The sequence below is a fragment of the Pecten maximus genome, chromosome 12 (genome assembly GCF_902652985.1).
Source record: "Pecten maximus chromosome 12, xPecMax1.1, whole genome shotgun sequence".
Taxonomy (NCBI): domain Eukaryota; kingdom Metazoa; phylum Mollusca; class Bivalvia; order Pectinida; family Pectinidae; genus Pecten; species Pecten maximus.
Window position 1 is genome coordinate 2,225,305 of NC_047026.1, and position 17,760 is coordinate 2,243,064.

The window sequence follows — 17,760 nt, forward strand, 5'->3', positions numbered from 1 at the left end:
TATTTACGTTTGCCATCTGAGACCTGCTGAGGATTTGTTCAATATATTCATGTTTGATTTGTCGTGTTCATTAGAAGCATATTGGTAATTTTGTTTTGTCCTGGTGTGTTGATATGCTGCTACTTTTACTTTGAAGAAGAAATATCAACAATAATTTCTCGCCTTTTTAAACACATCCGAAAATCTTGAGCGCGATCTTGAATTGGATGTCGGCTTAGAAATTAATTGGTAATATTCAGAAATCTATCAATGACACCGTCAGAGATTTTGAGTATGAGGAACAATCATGTTCTTATGAAGATATAAAAACAACGAAATTAACTGTTTTGTTCAATTACTTTGTATCATGCTTATGTAAATTTTATTTATTAGCTATTTTATCACATCTTATAAAAAGACAATCGGCAATTTACAAATACATTTGAGATATTGATTCAATACTGTTACAAAAAATCGCGTGGATAACAAGATTGCTAAGTATGGATAAAATGGCGGGTATTTTTTCTCGTTCAGTTACGACATTTCGGATGTGTGAGGTACTGTTTTATCATTTGATATGTAAGATCAGGCTTCGCCCACGCGGGGTGACACCTCCGCTGTACAGGTGCTATTACACACCTGTAACATGAATCGTTTATCAAAAGTTCCGGATATACTTCCATACCTGTGGTTCATAGTTTCCTGATAATGCATATCATATCCTGTTTTACATATCGTTAATTTTACTACAATAGATGTTGTCACGATTTTACAACACAAATAAACGAATGACACATTTAAACAATTATAATTCAATAGATAAAGCACAAAAAAAAAGTAAAAATGTACACTTGATTTATTCTATAACAATTGCGAAACCAGTTATATAAACTTATATAAATCACGCTTGTGGGTCCAAATTGAAGCGCGCGAGGGGTCTTACTGTGGGAGGAAACCGGAGCACTCGGGGAAAACCCAATTGGTCGGGCAGGTGACCCCAAACCTTTCACGTCCGATTGGGGAATCGAACCCCGGTCGCCTAGGTGAAAGGCATGCGTGTTACCAATATCTGACCCGGCCAGCTAATGAAGCACGTCATATAATGGAAATAAAACTCTGCAACAATAAAACTCTACCACTAAACAGTATAATAAACGACTCTTCTGTGACGCTAGAAAATTGGAGAGAGAGAAAAAACAAAACCAAACAATTGTACACATAGAATGGGTTAATTTACTTAGTATTATTTTCTAATCTGGCAAGAATAACTTATTTATGATTATTCTTGAACACTTATCTGTAACTTATCTATATTTGTTTTGTATGCATGCAGGTAGATAATGTCCTTGGCGACCCAGATTAATACACCCACGTACAAAGCCTGTGTCACATGGATATCGGAAAGGGTCGATAATCATGACGCTTATCTGATATTTCAATATTCATTGATTGAAAACAAGGACGCACATTATATAATGAGGGCTTTGTTGAAGACGGATTATAAGTTTTATACTTGTGTCTCCTTATCCCATTTATCGTCAGCTGAAAGGCCGTAAGGCCGTAATAGCGGACGTAAAACCCATAAATAAATAAATAAATAAACTTATCCCATTTGTATATTTGCAAATAAAGTATGTTAAAATCAATGAGGGCTTTAGAAAAATCTAAAATAACCTCCCAAGTCTATATTAGTCAGGGTAAAATAACATTCTCAAAGGAGAGCTAGGGTAGTGACACATTACCGTTGGGAATATCAACAAGCATCTTACAAGTCTTACTTCATATTGCTTATTTCCAAATGAAAACATGATGCTGGCCATCAGACATCCCCATACTTTCTATCATCCTGTATCTCTCGAAACCTTGTGATGTTAAATTTCAGTCAGTTGTCGACATCTGTGACGGAAATCATGGAACATGTAATGGGAATTATAGGACGTTACAGGATCCTCTACAGGTTCTGCTCTTAAGTATACTCAGCCTAGTAAGGAAACAACAGAAAAGTCGGCCAACAGCAGTTTGTTCCTATCAATATGCTAATAGTTGGTTGGAAGATCTAGTCAACACGCTCAATTTAGATGTTCTCGATCAGAAATTCAATCATTGTCACGATTTCACCCTTGACGTATTTTCTGTATTTCCTAGTCTTGTGTTTAACGAAATGCGACCCCGTATACATATTGAATGTACAAAGGGAAGGTTTTTATATTAAAACGAAGCAAAACATAACTCAAGTATTACTTAATACTTTATTTTCGATTTTATTGGTAAAATGATGCATTCTTCTGTCTTGGTTGGTCAATTATCTGTCCTGCAAAGCGAAGCATAAAACAGCATTGAAGTCAATAGTCACTTGTTACTTTTTAAACGGCACAACACACGTGCAAGTATATGGCACGCTTATCTTACATGTTGATATAGAAAAAGACCTGTTAATCGTTTGTACATTCACAGCTAATAAACAATCAGAAATATATATAGGATCTTAAATGCGAGACGAGTTTCATCAAATATGATATTAAACGAGAGTTTAAGATTCATTGATCACATAACTAAGCAAATTTTGACAGGTTAGAGGTTAAAAATGTGCAAGACAAAATTAGAGGCGGCCATTTTTCAATTATTGACATTAGGTCATTGTCCATAGTATGACGTCATAATCGATTTAGGACCCGCACAGCCAATGGAAAACGTTCCACGGCTTATTACACAGGTGATCTATGCAAAAACATAGTATGTGCGAATTCACTGAAAGGCCGTCAGACCTTTAAACGTAGAAAAGCAGTAACTATATCCGAAGGATAAAAATGCTTGTATGAAACTGCTGAACAAGTATTTATCTTTAAAATTGCTGATTAAGCATTAATCATTCAATATAAAATGATAAATTATGTAAAGATTCCACATCTGGTGAATTTACCTGTTAGTAACAACTTGTACAATGTCCATCAATCACTATGCTTCGGTACTGAAATATAAAACAGAGTAACTTTTCTCTCTAACATGTCATACAATACATCTTTTTGTGTTAATAAAAAAGTAAACTTTATTTTACAACTATTCCAAAAATTTCAAAACTTTAAAACTTTCGAATTCGCGCCTACGGTGCTCGTGAATCCAGTAATCAAGGGCCCAGCTACGCCCCTGTCATGCCCTGTTTTCCACGTGTCACTTACATCATTTCGCACAAGAAGTGTTTCTCCTCTTCGCATCCGTTGTCGTTCCACTGCCAGCTGTGTTCCTCTGACATTTCAGCGCAGTGTTCATCATCGTAGTCATTGTCGTCGCCGCCATTATCTGGCTGGTTATTTCGCCAGTTGGTATAGTTAATCGTCTCTGTGGTAACTGCCCACTTCCAATCTCCCTCTGTTATGATGTCATTCGCTCCAAACCAGTACTGATGATGCTTTGTACTCCCATACTCAGCTATATATATGTATATATATGCATACTTATTAAAGCAGCACTTAAAACAAGTAACCTTACCATAAATCATTGTATTTTTGTCTTAACATGGTTTTAGAAAGTAATAAACAATACTCGATTGCATTCTCCCTAATCTAAACGAAAGATATAAAAAAAGCAAAAAACAAACAAACAAACAAACAAACAAACAAAACAACAAAACAAATAAAAAACAAAATGACAAATAAATAGAAATTATCTTATATAGAGAATAAAAAAGGCACATAGTGTATATTTGTGTATAGGAACAGAATTAGAACATTAAGTTGATGCAGTAATAGGGAACATGCTTACGATCGTGTAAAGTGTTCAGGTATCCCTCCACGGCTTTTTGCTCCTCCGCTGACTTGATGATCGCCAATTCTGCTCCAAACACTTCACAGTACGCCTACAACCAATTCCCTTCACTTATATGCCATTTAATCGTTTAATTTACTTAACCGAAATCTGAGAAGCAAAGTAAAATAAAATGGCGGACAAACACTCAATGTCTCAATTTTCACCGGCCAAACAAACAAAAAACAAAAACAAAAAATTCCGTACATTTTGATGTAAAAGTCAGTTTTAGCAAAATTAGTGTGCAATCAGCCAATTACGTGATACGAATGTGTAATTCATAGGGAAACAGGTAAAAGTTTATTGTAAATTGTAAACCCTAGACTATATAGGTCAAATAAATGGGCTGTATATCTCCTGTAGATCTCGATGAAATTGTTCCTGGTATATAGCGATTGAATTCTTATTATTTTGCTTAATTTTTTTTATTAAAACAGGACAGTAAATGACGAAGATGTTGTCGAGTTGCTTATTTATTTTAACATTGTTAAGAGGGCACTTTTAGCCTTTATCATTTTCGTCGTCTGCGTCCAGAATAACAGTAATAAGGGACGTCACTCTAATTCACTTTAAATCTCGCGCCAAAGTGATAATACCCGGAAAAGACCAGGAAGAGGCCGAGAGGGCCGGACACTATCGCTTCATAATACTCCCGTGTGTAGCAAAATGGAAATCAGAGTTCTGTCCTGTGATAGACTAACCATAGTTTCGAAAAAAAGTAAGATTATAATGGGAGTCTTGACTGTCGTTGTCAAACACGCTGTCTCAGAAGAGATATAAAAAGTAAGATGCAAGATTTATCGTAGAACGCAATACAAATCACTGCATTAGAATTACTTACCAGGGCCTCCGGCCATGTTGCAGAAACCTTTATGCCTTTGAAGCAGGAACCATCTAAGTATACGAATTTATGTGGGCACGTGGGAAGGCCTACCGTTGTACTGGATATAACAGGCAACGGGCTTACTGAAATAACAAATTAACTGGTAATTTCTTTTAATTTTACAAATTGTTTTTACAAAATCCTATTCAATGCATGTTTGTAAGAAAGAAAAAACAAAAACAAAAACAAAACAAAACAAACAAACAAAAAAACAAACAACAAAACATGTCGCAATAGAAATATTAGAAATATGATTATATATTTCGAAATGAAATGACTATGTCATTGACATAGCGATATGATAAACGTTAATCCACCGACTCACACCACTGACACCAGCCACAGTTCTGGGTATTTTTCTAGGATAACACCGTATAAAGGGTTTGTATTCTCCGTGTGTGAAAACCTCATTCCGATATCATCTTTTTATACTAAAGTATTCCTCATGTTACATTATTTCATTAAACATACTCTCTGTTGTCTTAAAAAGAATTCAAATAGCATTTGTAATACTCCCCTCTTTTATACCACTATATGCATTAAAGCAACGCCAAAGGAAAGGCAACGTAATGTAAACCTCTTTTCATCATTAAAAAATCATCTTATTCTAACTGACGGTAGTTTTCACTAATACAAGTCATATCATTCACTTGTAAGAGTCATACAGATATATTGCATCACAAAACTCCAAACCATTTCCTTCTTCAATAGAGAGAACATCAATCTATTTTGCACAGTCTGCAATTGTGACATCGTCATGTTTCTGAATAAAGATATATGACCTCTTGACATCATATGGGTTAGGTTATCATCAGAACAAAAGTTATGAAATCACATTGGAATAGTTCAAGAGGATTTATTTTAAAAAATGCCCCCTTAGTCGAAAAAGAAAATAAATATATAACACTATCACATGTCTCTTGAATGCGTTTGCAACAGACACGGAGGCGCATGATAAAAGTTTATATCACAAAAAGAACAAATATAGACATTGCAGAGTGTATGATATTACGGCATACATTTAACGTGATAGAACGAACGTTTTTGTGTATCAAATCTTTAAAATTAGCCGTAATGATCTAGTTTACTTCGTTATTTCGCTTGTACAAACCTCCAAGTACGAATTCTTCAAAATGCTAATGTGAATGAAAGATATTTTCATAGAGTTTATTTTTTTTAACGCTTACCCACAAACAGAACAACCGCCAAAACAATGTTTATCCAAGCCATAATTGTTGTGCTATTTTGCCTCCTGAACAAGTTCTGTCCGGAAATAGGACAATGTATACCATTCTGTTTATCTCTTATCTACATATGGCTGTTCACATTAAGGTAAATATCAATTCGGGGGATACCTAGCTGGACTATCGACAATAACATTTAATACAATAATACTATTATTTTTATTACGCTCTCGGTTTGCCAAATCGTCACGTAGAATGATTTAGGCTGTACAAAAAGCACAAGTAAATATGAAAAAGTAGAGATATTTAAGTAATTCATATAAGTACTAACGCCGAATAATATAGATAACTGTTTAATTCTTCCTTCAAGAATTCGACATTTATGCTGGCGTGAAAAGTGTGAAAATCCCGAAAGGAAACTTTTGCTGGGAGAAGGTTCCTTATCACCTCTGCTCCAATATAGTTAATTTTTTCGGCATAGCCGTATAATATTCTTTTTGCCCCGGATATGACGCGACAGGTGGCGTTACTGGTCAAGATGAAGTATGTGATTGGTCAATGTAGCGGTAGATGCAAAATGCGGATATGCAGTTAAAAATGAAACAAGGTTAAAATTGAATGAAAGCTGAATAAGTGGATGTATCTTTTCAAATGACACATTAATAAGATAAGATTATAACCATTGCCGTCATATTGTCTAGTGACATATTTTTAAACAACATGCAATTGGATTTAGGTCACCGATATACTATCATATACACTATTTCTTTAGATAACGGTACTATCTATATCGGTCAGGGTTTATTATAGACCGTTACAGGATGTTGTTTACAAAACCAGAAACAAAGTAAAGATGAGTTTTATTTTTGAATATCCTGCCCTCATGGCAAGTTAACAGCGATGTTTTCTTAAACGCTTATCTATTAATTAAGCGATTTCCCTCCCCCTTTCATTAAACACCTGATTCCAAAATTACGGTTTAACTATGTTAGAATGACGAAGAAATTTAGAAATGTTAACGATCATCATGATGGTCGCGTTGAAATATATCTTATTTTTGTTGTCCAAAGTGCTCAATTCGCGTTGACATGTTTGGTAGTGCCTTTTTCACCACCCTGTTTCTCCGATGAATGAGAACTTGTGGTGTATTTCTTAATACTGTCCCTTTCCGGTATTTATCTTTATTTCCTTCTTTCTTTCTTTCTTTTTTCTTTCTTTCTTTCTTTCTTTCTCTTTCTTTCTTTCTTTCTTTCTCTTCACCGCTTCATTAAATTCCGTTTGAAGTTATTGTTTTTTCACACATCAATATTTCCTTTCCTACAACTTGTTCATTTATTTTTGATAATATGATAACATACCTGGAATTGTTCAATGTCTTAAATCTGTGTTTGCTAAACATGTGCCTTTAACCATGACTTTAATTAATGCTGTCCTTTATCATTTTGCACAACAGAAAGCATTTAATGATAGCAGCTACACTGGTTCTTTTTAGAAAGGGACATGCATTTCCGAACAACTTATATGCACAGATATGACAAAGATTTTTTTTTTCGTTTACTTTCACGATGAATAAGAAAGGTGTTAATTTCAGCAATATATTTGTTGAATTCTTCAAATAAAACACTTTAAACGGTTCTAAAACGTCCACAATTAGCATATACAGTGTGTGTATATATATATATATAAACACAGACCTCTATTCCAAACCAACTGACACGCACCAGTATCTCCGCCCGTCCAGCTGTCATCCCTCACACACAACGAAGAGCATTCCCTATTCCCAAGCTCTACGTATCCGACGGATAGTGTCCGATGATACAGTCTTCGAACGTCGATGCTCAGAACTTAAATCACACCTTCTTGCTAGAGGATATAAATCTACTTTGATAGATCGGGAACTAGACAAAGTCAGGGTACTTGACAGAGCCAGCCTTCTAGAATACAAAGTCAGAACTCCGACACAAAGGGTCCCTTGTGTTGTCACGTTCCATCCTAACTTGCCGTCTATTTCTTCCATTTTACATAATCATTGGCGCATCATCGAGTCGTCAGCTGCACTCAAACGGATCTTTCCAGAACCACCGTTATTGGCCTATCATAGACCAAAAAATGTAAGAGATCTGGTGGTGAGCAGCAAATTACATTCATCTGCCTCTGTCGTTACAACAGGCTCCTTCAACACATGCAGCAAAAAAACGTGCAAATTGTGCCCATACACTGAGTCCACAGACACGTTTAAATGTGAAATAAACAACCGTGTTTATCACATTTTACAAACACTGACATGCACATCAGACAATGTTGTATATCTCCTCTCCTGCAAAAAATGCAAAATGCAGTATGTTGGAGAAACCAGCACAAAGCTCAACATCAGAATCAACAATCACCGTTGCTCCATCAAGCAAAACAGACCAGACTTTCCTGTGGCAAGGCATTTCAATTTACCTAGTCACAGTTGGAAGGATATGCAGGTGGTCGCCATTGATCACTGTCCTACCTGGAATGAAACTAAACGTCGTTCCAGAGAAAGATACTGGATCACCAATCTCCAAACCTGCTACCCTCGGGGTATGAACGAACGTTAAAGACGTCTTCTGGATATACTCTCCATCTGACCATTATACGTGTATCTGACAATTCATGTAGTTAATTATTCAATTTGTTAAATTTTTCATAATTGCTGTACTTTTTGGGGCATCTATTCATTGTTGCTCTTTGAGACTCACATTTAGTCGCTTCCCGCCATCATGCAGCAGCATCTTGGTCCGAGTTGGTCCGAATCGTCTGTTTCCCGTAGCGTCCTGTAGGGACACTTCGGCATTCGTATTTCTTATATTTTCAGTCTTGATAAATATTTGTAGCAGTTTTTTCACACCACTCTCTATAATTCTTATGATCTAACACATATTTTTCTAAAGTTTTTCAGACTTTGTACACGATATTTAATCAATCACTGTAGAGACGATAATGCAACATTTTTTATATAAATGCAATGTCGTCCACTAGCAGTGTTTAGGGACGAATCGTCTTTGAACTCTTCGGAATACTTTCACGTGCGGGGGAATTCAAAATATCTCTGCCGTTGGTCGCATAGCGTTCTAGTGTTTGAACATGATGCAGTCACGCTAGTATCCGCCTTCGGCCCACGTTTGCCGAAGGGTTCATTGTGGTTTCTCCAGTTACTAAAACATTATTCTTATTGTATTATATTGTATTTCCAGTACTTCTTATATATATTATGTGATTGTATTTGTGATTTTTTGTGTTTTGATAAAGGGGCGGATTGCCTCGAAAATTTAACAAACCTTATTGTTTACACTGTTTGAATTACTTCTTTGCCCCATATATATATATATATATATATATATCTTAACTATATATATATATCTATCGTCTTGTTTGTGAACCGTCCGTGACGACCGAAGATGTTAGTTATATCTTATCGACCATCACGTTTCGGCTATAAATGTACAACATAGTTATAAATACTTGACGTCCATTCCTCTTGGTCACTCTCAGTTGCCAATCAAACCGCCATAGAAGCGTCCACTAGAGGTCAAGGATATCGTACGGACATTACTACGTTTGTTGACCACTCTTTTAAGAGTCGGTCGTATGAAAGGCAAACCAAACCTTAATCGACGTTAAAACTCTTCAAATAAACAATGGCTTACGTTGGCATGGTGTCAGTCTGTCATATCATATTAAGGGTGGGTACCTATGACATATTCAAACATTGTTTAATAAGTGTGTTCCATAAATCTTAGCTAATGTGTTGTTCGATCTGCCTTCATAAGAAAAATAATGATGTATAATCCAACATTATTAAATATCTGTTGCATGTTTTCCTATCTTGGTTTAAAACTTTAAGGCTTTCAATACCTAAGAGAATATCGATACGGCCGTCAAGAAATTCTACACAAATCGTAACAGGAAATGTAAGAACTTCCAACCACAATCATTACCAAACTATAACCGTTTTAAAATATCAAATATGAATCTTTGCATTATCATTGATATATATAAATGCCTCAAAATTTGAATACCGTAATAATTACTTTAAAGTGCCAGCAATTTATCATTCGCACAAGATACATGTTCCAACGAGAAGAGCACATATACATCAGCAAATCGAAAACTAAAGTCGATTTTTTTAATTAACTTTCATTTTTAAACTAAGCAACAACCGTATGAACAACTGTTCAGCATATTTCTACAAAAAAGGAAACCGCGGAACCAGAAATTGAAGATGAAACCACATGAAGCAAAGATAAAATGAGTAAATAATTAGTTTTCTTGAAAAGAAAATATTGTTTTTGTTTTTGTTTTGATTTGTTTTTATTTTTGTTTTTTGTTGTTTGTTTGTTTTTTTGTTTTTTGTTTTAAATTATTTATATATATACATATATACATATATACATATATACATATATATTTTGTGTGTGTGTGAATGTTTTTAAATACCGTTGTCAAGATCAGTTTGAAATTTAATATATGACAAACTTAAGTGTTTGGAATTAACCATTTTACCTTACATTCTGAAATTAAAGTTTCAACGTTCAATCTCACTTTCTCATCTTGTGTATACATAGATATCAGATTCAAGATAGCTATTATAGTTTTTTTTTATATATCTAGGTAACCCCATTCAGAAAAATCGGAAAATGTGAGAAAATTAGCCGTTCAGTTCAGGTTCAATTCGGGCACTCCATACCAGTTTTTCGAACCGGGTTCGACATCCTGTGTCACACCCGTACATAACATATTACCATTATCCGTAGACTACGAAAACTGAAAGGTCAACAAAATTGTTTTAAAGGGACTAAATGGATAGATTTCATTTGTTTTCTTCATGCATTTGATTTCCGGAAAGCGTTGTGATACTTGGAATTAGACTGTTTACAAAATCATGGCACTTCTTTTGAAATATTGGCAATGTTTATCAACTTCAAAATATCGCTGAAAAACACTGTTGTTTAAATAAAACTCTAACATTTTAGTCCCTTTAATCTTGATACCAACAACACGTGTTTGTATTACTGTCAACGCTGATTCCTGAAATATGTACAGGTATCTTCTGTCGTAATATATTCAAGGTAATTTATTTAAGGATTAACATTAATTATTTTTTCTGTTATACAGTCATAACAGAAAAAACTGGAGTGTACTCTAAATAAACCACGAAGCGGTTTATTTAGAGTACACTCCAGTTTTTTTTATGTTATGACTGTATAACAGAAAAAAATAATTTATGTTAATTCTTATAATTTAATTTCGTCTTATACACACCAAGATATTTCACTTTCTTTGGCGAACTCTTTTCTGTGATGAATTATTACGCAACGTCATCAGCCAATCAAAAATGACGTTACATTTCGCAACGTCAAACATTTTGTTATGGAGGTATAACAAAATTATTTCAGCCAATGAAAATGCGTGTTTCATACAAAATTAAATTATATATAAATACATGTATATACATTGTAGAGTCCAGTAAGCAAAAACGATATGATATGGTCCAAAATAGGTACTGGATCCTAACAAACAGATGTTCGCGGGATGCGTATTACTAGAAATAGTTTGGTTTGGTTTGTTTGTGTTTAACGTCCTATTAACAGCCAGGGTCATTTAAGGACGTGCCAGGTTTTAGAGGTGGAGGAAAGCCAGAGTGCCCGGAGAAAAACCACCGGTCTACGGTCAGTACCTGGCAACTGCCCCACGTAGGTTTCGAACTCGCAACCCAGAGGTGGAGGGCTAGTGATAAAGTGTCGAGAGCTAGAAATACATTTTTTGTCAACAAGTAATTACGACTGTACAGACAAGTAAATTGCCGAATTTTCTAGGGAAAATGCCCCTTGATCAAGACACAAGTAAATTACAAACGGACACATATAGACATAAAATATGGAACAGTTACACAAAAGAAAGTAAACAACGAAAAATATCATTACATTTTTTAAAACGATCCCCTCGGTCGATAAATAATTCGCCGTGGGCCTATTGTAATCATCTTAGGTGTTGTACAGATAGTAAAAGTATATAGATAAATAAACTGCATCCAACTTGACATTGACAAATAACAATAAAAAATAAATAAATAAATAAATAAATTAATTAATAAAACATACATTTAATAAGGAATAAACGTCTACTGTTTCATTGACGAAACTATGATGTGACCAACATGTATTGTGCCTTTCTTTTGAATTATAAATTTTGAGCTGCAAATTATGATTATTCAATATTCTTTTCAACACTCTTTATAAAATAATACACTTAAATATCAAAATGCTCAAGTTGAAATCGTTACGTAACAAAATTTCAATAACGAGGACTTTCATTGTTTTTGCAATCAATAATCTGTTCTCGCTCTCTGACACGTTTAATTTAAGTTGCAGTTTCCAGGGGCTAAAAGAGAGACTCTTTTCTATCCATCCTCTATTATTTATCTTCGGAGATGTGTTAAAACGTATCTATGTCGTATATATTTGATTAATAAGTAATATATTTCCACAGTTTATTTTTGCAACGATACAATTCAAAGTCTACATTAATGCGGGTTTTCAAGAATATCTGGAACTTACTGAAGCATATTGCGCATGCTCTAGAATAAGTTACTGGTAATTATACATTTTTAGGAATGGAAGGGAAGTGGAAACGAAAACAACATCATATATTTTAAATATTTGAAATGATCACTTCATATCCTAACTGTTACATAAATTTATTTCTAGTGTTTTATTAATGGATATTTAATGTTTTGTAAGTTTGGATAAAAAATTATTTCTGAACTGAACGGAGTTTTCAATAACGATGGGGACTGGTATTGCAATACAAGTATAAACTGTATTTATATGTTCAAAAACTTAACTAACAAGTTGTAAATTCATATATTCTTGGTATAGGAAATTAGATAAATGCCGATATGTAGCGGACCCCACAGTCGCCTTGACATTATATAATAGATTAGCTTAAGTTCAAATGACCAATGACTTGCAGCTTGGAAATGGCCTACATATACTTAGTAGATTAGATTAAGCATGGCGTCGACGGTAAATTGTGGCTTCGTCCTTCTTCTTGTAACATTTGTTGGAGGTAAATTTAATAATTGTCATTATTCCATAACAATGTCTCTTTCTATTTTTTCCATGCATACTTTAAATGTTTCATTGAATATAATTTATGATTTATCAAATAAGGAGTGTTATACTGAACTCTCCAGATTGGTAGATACAGACAAAACAACGGTTGTTGCAGTAATGTTGTCTGTCCAGGCAGGCGTACAAGTCAGGAAGTTTTAATGAACGCTGTCTGTCCAGGCGGGCGTACAAGCCAGGAAGTTTTAATGAACGCTGTCGGTCCAGGCGGGCGTACAAGTCAAGAAGTTTTAATGAACGCTGTCGATCCAGGCAGGCGTACAAGTCAGGAAGCTTTAATGAACGCTGTCTGTCCAGGAGGGCGTACAAGTCAGAATGTTATAATGAACGCTGTCTGTCCGGGCGGACGAACAAGTAGCGATGTCACAGTTAAAGCCGTCCAGATGAGTTTACAGTAGTGTGTTACCTTGCCGCTGTCTGTCCAGACGGACGTACATACCATGCTTATAGTACTACGTTATAATGAGGGCTACTACAGTAAAATATTGATAATTGTTTTGTAATTACAGTTAACAGTGAGTGTCCAGACGGGTTTATAAAACATGGTGCGTCCTGCTACACAATACCGCATGTAAAATCAGACTGGAGCCAGGCAACGGTAAACACGAATAATACGATACATTTATTTATGTTTTAGCACCACCAAAACATAACCATCAATGTTATACTTACTGTCACTCAACAGTAATCAAAGTACCAATAAATCTTACTTATATTTACATAACCAAACAAAGCCATTGAATTTATATATTCTTTATCTGATGCCTAAATCGTGTTGCTTTGGTGCAAATAAAATGAAAGGAAATCTTAAAACAAGTAAGTCTTATTCCAAAATTGTCTCTAAGATTGTTTGTTTGTTTGTTTTTGTTGTTGTTGTTGTTGTTGTTGTTATTGTTGTTGTTGTTGTTGTTTATTTGTTGTTGTTTTTTGTGTGTTTTTTTTTTGCGTGACGTCATAGCACAGTATACTATATAAAAAAAAAATCTCAATTTTAAACAAAATGCAAAATTGAAAGAATTTTTCTCTGATAATAAATCTGTAAAGTCAGTACAAATATATATTCATCCAAAGATCTTGCGTCTGTTTGTTTGTATAGGTAGTCTGTAAGGAAATGAATTCCCACCTACTGGAGATAGAGGATGCGGCTGAGGAAAGCTTTATACGTGGTTTCCTTTCCTTGCACTGGCGTGAGTTAAAACAATGATCTTACAATTGTTAGATTAAGTTTTATACTTGAAGGTGAAATGTAAATTTCTTAATACATAAATGGTCTTGAATCTTTTCTTCGATATAATGCATATAGTTAATTGTCCAAAGTTCGACGCTCGTTAACATACCTGATCGTTCCGTTGTCACTACCCTGTTTTTCGCTTTCTGAACCTGACATTACCTGACTTAGACCAAAATTTACATGGCGTCGTTGATAAATCAAATGACGATTACCCACCTTATCTGAAAATGACTATACTTTTACAACGGTTTCCAAAAACAAAACAAAAACAAAAAAACACGATATTTTTTAGATATTATCCATCTTTTATTTAATTTAGTTTCATATTTACCGAAGTACACAGGTTTGTCAGGTATCTCCTGAATCACGATCGATGAGTATTTCTAAATAATCCCGTGATATTTCTATTTACGTTTGACAGGTACGTATAGTCCCGCTTTATTCTGGGTCGGGGGAAACGACATTCTTGAGGAAGGATATTGGGAATGGGCGTCAGGAAAGACGATGACGTACACGAATTGGGATGATGGTGAACCAAGCAATGGAGGGAGCGATGACAACAACGAGCATTGCTTGGCAATGGACCAAGATGCCGCCTGGAAGTGGCACGATCAAGAGTGCGAAGAGACCCGCTACGCGATATGTGAAATTCCGTAAGTATGGAACGGAGACAAAAGGATCAAGATTTATGGTTCCTTCAAATGTTGGATCTGTTGTACCTAACTTTTAATTTGTCTTGAAATGTGATAATAGTTTGCTTGAGTTTTGCAGAAACAATTGAGTTTAGTCCCCAAGGGTTATCGTAACCTGCGTGTCAAGTTTTAGTACATTAGCATTGCTGACGAGTTCTAGAAGGATTGTACAGTTGTATGATGTCTCTAGCATCACTGACGAGTCCTAGACGGACGCCACAGAGGTATGATGTCCCTAACATCACCGACGAGTCCTTGAAGGACAAAACAGCTGTATTATGTCCCTTACATCACTGACGAGTCCTAGAAGGACAAAGCAGCGGTATGATGTCCCTTACATCACTGACGAGTCCTAGAAGGACGAAACAGCTGTATGATGTTCCCAGCATCACTGAAGAGTCAAAGAAGGACGAAACAGCTGTTTGATGTCTCTAACATCACTGACGAATCATAGAAGGGCGAAATAGTTGTATGATGTCCCTAACATCACTGACAAGTCCTAGAAGGATGAAACAGTTGTATGATGTTACTAGCATCACTAATGAGTTGAAGCAGAACGAAACAGCTGTATGATGTCCCTAACATCACTGACGAATTCTAGCAACAAGAAACAGTGATATGATGTCCCTAACGTTACTGACTAATTGAAGCAGAACGAAACAGCTGTATGATGCAGCTTAATTCCTGATCTGTACTATGTCTTTAATTTGTTTTGAAATGTGCTGATATCTTTTGTATCCCATGTACAATCATTTGAAGCAAATATGTATCATTTTTTCAACTTTGAACATATAATTATTTCCTTTATGTATCTATTTTCGTTTATTGATACTAAAACACGTACGTCTGAGGCTTAAGTTTCTATATTGGTCATCTTAATCATTATCATAATTATCATCACCATAATCATTATTGTGATGTGTCAGTTTTCGTTCATCAATACTAAAATACTTACGTCTGTGGCTATGGGGTCTGTATTGATCTATCATCTTAATCATTATAATCATAATCATTGTAAACATTATGATCATAATCAGCACCATAATCATTATTGTGACGTGTCGATTACTTTTTTGTTTATCAAGACTTAAATACATATGTTTTGGCTATAGTGTTTATATTTGTCTATCATCATAATCATTATAATCAAGATCATTTTAATCATAATCATTATAATCATGTTCCCCGTAATCATTATTGTGATGTGTTTGTTAGTTTTCGTTTAATGATACTGAAATACATACGCCTATGGCTATACTGTTTATATTGGTCTCTCGACTTAATCATTATAATCATTATAATCATTATAATCATAATCATTATTGTAATTTAAAGGTAATGGTGCTTCTCATTTATATTGAAAATATATTGTAATGCTAACGTGACGTGATTGAATTGTCGACGTGACGTCATTGTATTTTTGTCGTGACGCCAATCAATTAATGATGAGAGAACAAAAAACTGTAAACAGTATATCAAAGAAACTCACATGAAAATCAAACCGTTAGATAGTAATTGTGCCGAGATTTGTTGGTGTGATAATTTGTAATAAATATTGCATATTCTGGACTTTGCCATAATTTCTAAGAATTTAAAGGTGATATGCTGGATTAAAGCAAACCTCAGAAACTCAAAAATAAACAAATCAACTTAGCGTGGAAACATAGATATCTTGAAACTTTCTGACGTCAATTTCAAAAAAATACTTAAAATATTGTTTTGTCTGTTGGTAGGATAACGGCTGTAATAGGAGGAGGTGGAAATCCCGGACCAATCGGCTAGTCGTCCTAGCATCACGTGATTTTTTCGTTTGAGTTTATTGTGATACACCGAGAATACATTTTGTTCGACATCAAATATACTTGAGTTGTATTTCAAGAATGTAACTGAATTTATTTCGTGGTAGCATTATGGAAGTTTACTTTTAAAATGTTTACACATCAATTCAGCGTGAGGATTTACGGCTATCATAAAAGAAACAAGAAATATGATTTTAGGTGGTTTGGTAATAATTATTAGAATGATTGTCTTATATTGCAGTTTTGGTTAATTAAAGAAAATGTGAGATTTACGAAATGTTGATTTTGAAAAATGGCAAAAAGATTATGATCAATATTGAACATCAAATTCTCATAGATCCCCCCCTGTTTGAAAATTCGATTTATTTACAGTACAATACCTCCATTTTATTATCTTGAACGACGGTTTATGAAGAAAGACCGACTGGCGAAAGGGTATCTGTTAAGTGTAATTTTTTGATTTTTTCAGTGTTTTCATTTTTCGTTTCGTTTGATTTCGTTTCGTTTTTTTTTTTTCGTTAATTTTGTTTCGTTTAGTTTTGCTTTCATTTCGCACTTTACAGATACCCCTGACGGAAGGGGATTATGTTGATTGCAGACCTTATTTCAACGGCTTTGAATAAAAGTTATTTTTAATTGTTTTTTGTCTGTCTGTCTGTCTGTCTGTCTGTCTGTCTGTCTGTCTGTCTGTCTGTCTGTCTGTCTGTCTGTCTGTCTCTGTCTGTCTGTCTGTCTCTGTCTCTGTTTGTCTCTGTCTGTCTCTGTTTCTCTCTCTCTCTCTCTCTCTCTCTCTCTCTCTCTCTCTCTCTCTCTCTCTCTCTCTCTCTCTCTCTCTCTCTCTCTCTCTCTCTCTCTCAAATGGAAGAACTGATTTCAAATCAATCGATAAGATAATACCAGTTATCACCAGGTACAACAAAATGAGCAGTAAGCCCGTGCGTAACCGGACAACTTCACTTTACGGATCAAGCTCATTCTCGTATATAAATAAAGGATCGTTAAGAAAACCCTTATGTATACTCCATAAGACATAG

The 17,760-nt window shown here is 34.8% G+C and overlaps 2 protein-coding genes across 2 annotated transcripts; one reads left to right on the top strand and one right to left on the bottom strand.

Moving 5' to 3' along the window:
• Positions 1 to 2,214: 2,214 nt before the first annotated feature.
• On the bottom strand, positions 2,215 to 5,971 carry LOC117339066 (perlucin-like). The gene is made up of 6 exons (XM_033900435.1): positions 5,851 to 5,971; positions 4,622 to 4,746; positions 3,739 to 3,832; positions 3,156 to 3,405; positions 2,900 to 2,947; positions 2,215 to 2,290 (listed from the first exon to the last, which is right to left on the bottom strand). The coding sequence occupies exons 1-5, from the start codon at positions 5,891 to 5,893 to the stop codon at positions 2,935 to 2,937; spliced, it is 525 nt and encodes a 174-aa protein (XP_033756326.1). The 5' UTR covers positions 5,894 to 5,971; the 3' UTR covers positions 2,215 to 2,290; positions 2,900 to 2,934.
• Positions 5,972 to 12,835: 6,864 nt separating this feature from the next.
• On the top strand, positions 12,836 to 16,784 carry LOC117339067 (perlucin-like). Its single transcript, XM_033900436.1, has 5 exons — positions 12,836 to 12,942; positions 13,514 to 13,602; positions 14,101 to 14,191; positions 14,657 to 14,888; positions 16,661 to 16,784. Exons 1-5 carry the CDS (start codon positions 12,888 to 12,890, stop codon positions 16,707 to 16,709), a joined length of 516 nt encoding a protein of 171 aa, XP_033756327.1. The 5' UTR covers positions 12,836 to 12,887; the 3' UTR covers positions 16,710 to 16,784.
• Positions 16,785 to 17,760: the final 976 nt, after the last annotated feature.

Coding starts and splice junctions, on each gene's coding strand:
- LOC117339066 (XM_033900435.1), bottom strand. CDS start 5,893: ATGGCTTGGATAAACATTGTTTTGGCGGTTGTTCTGTTTGTGG. Junction 4,747..5,850: donor GGCGGTTGTTCTGTTTGTGG/GTAAGCGTTAAA, acceptor TTGTTATTTCAG/TAAGCCCGTTGCCTGTTATA. Junction 3,833..4,621: donor CAACATGGCCGGAGGCCCTG/GTAAGTAATTCT, acceptor AATTGGTTGTAG/GCGTACTGTGAAGTGTTTGG.
- LOC117339067 (XM_033900436.1), top strand. CDS start 12,888: ATGGCGTCGACGGTAAATTGTGGCTTCGTCCTTCTTCTTGTAACATTT. Junction 12,943..13,513: donor TCTTGTAACATTTGTTGGAG/GTAAATTTAATA, acceptor TTGTAATTACAG/TTAACAGTGAGTGTCCAGAC. Junction 14,889..16,660: donor TACGCGATATGTGAAATTCC/GTAAGTATGGAA, acceptor GTCTGTTGGTAG/GATAACGGCTGTAATAGGAG.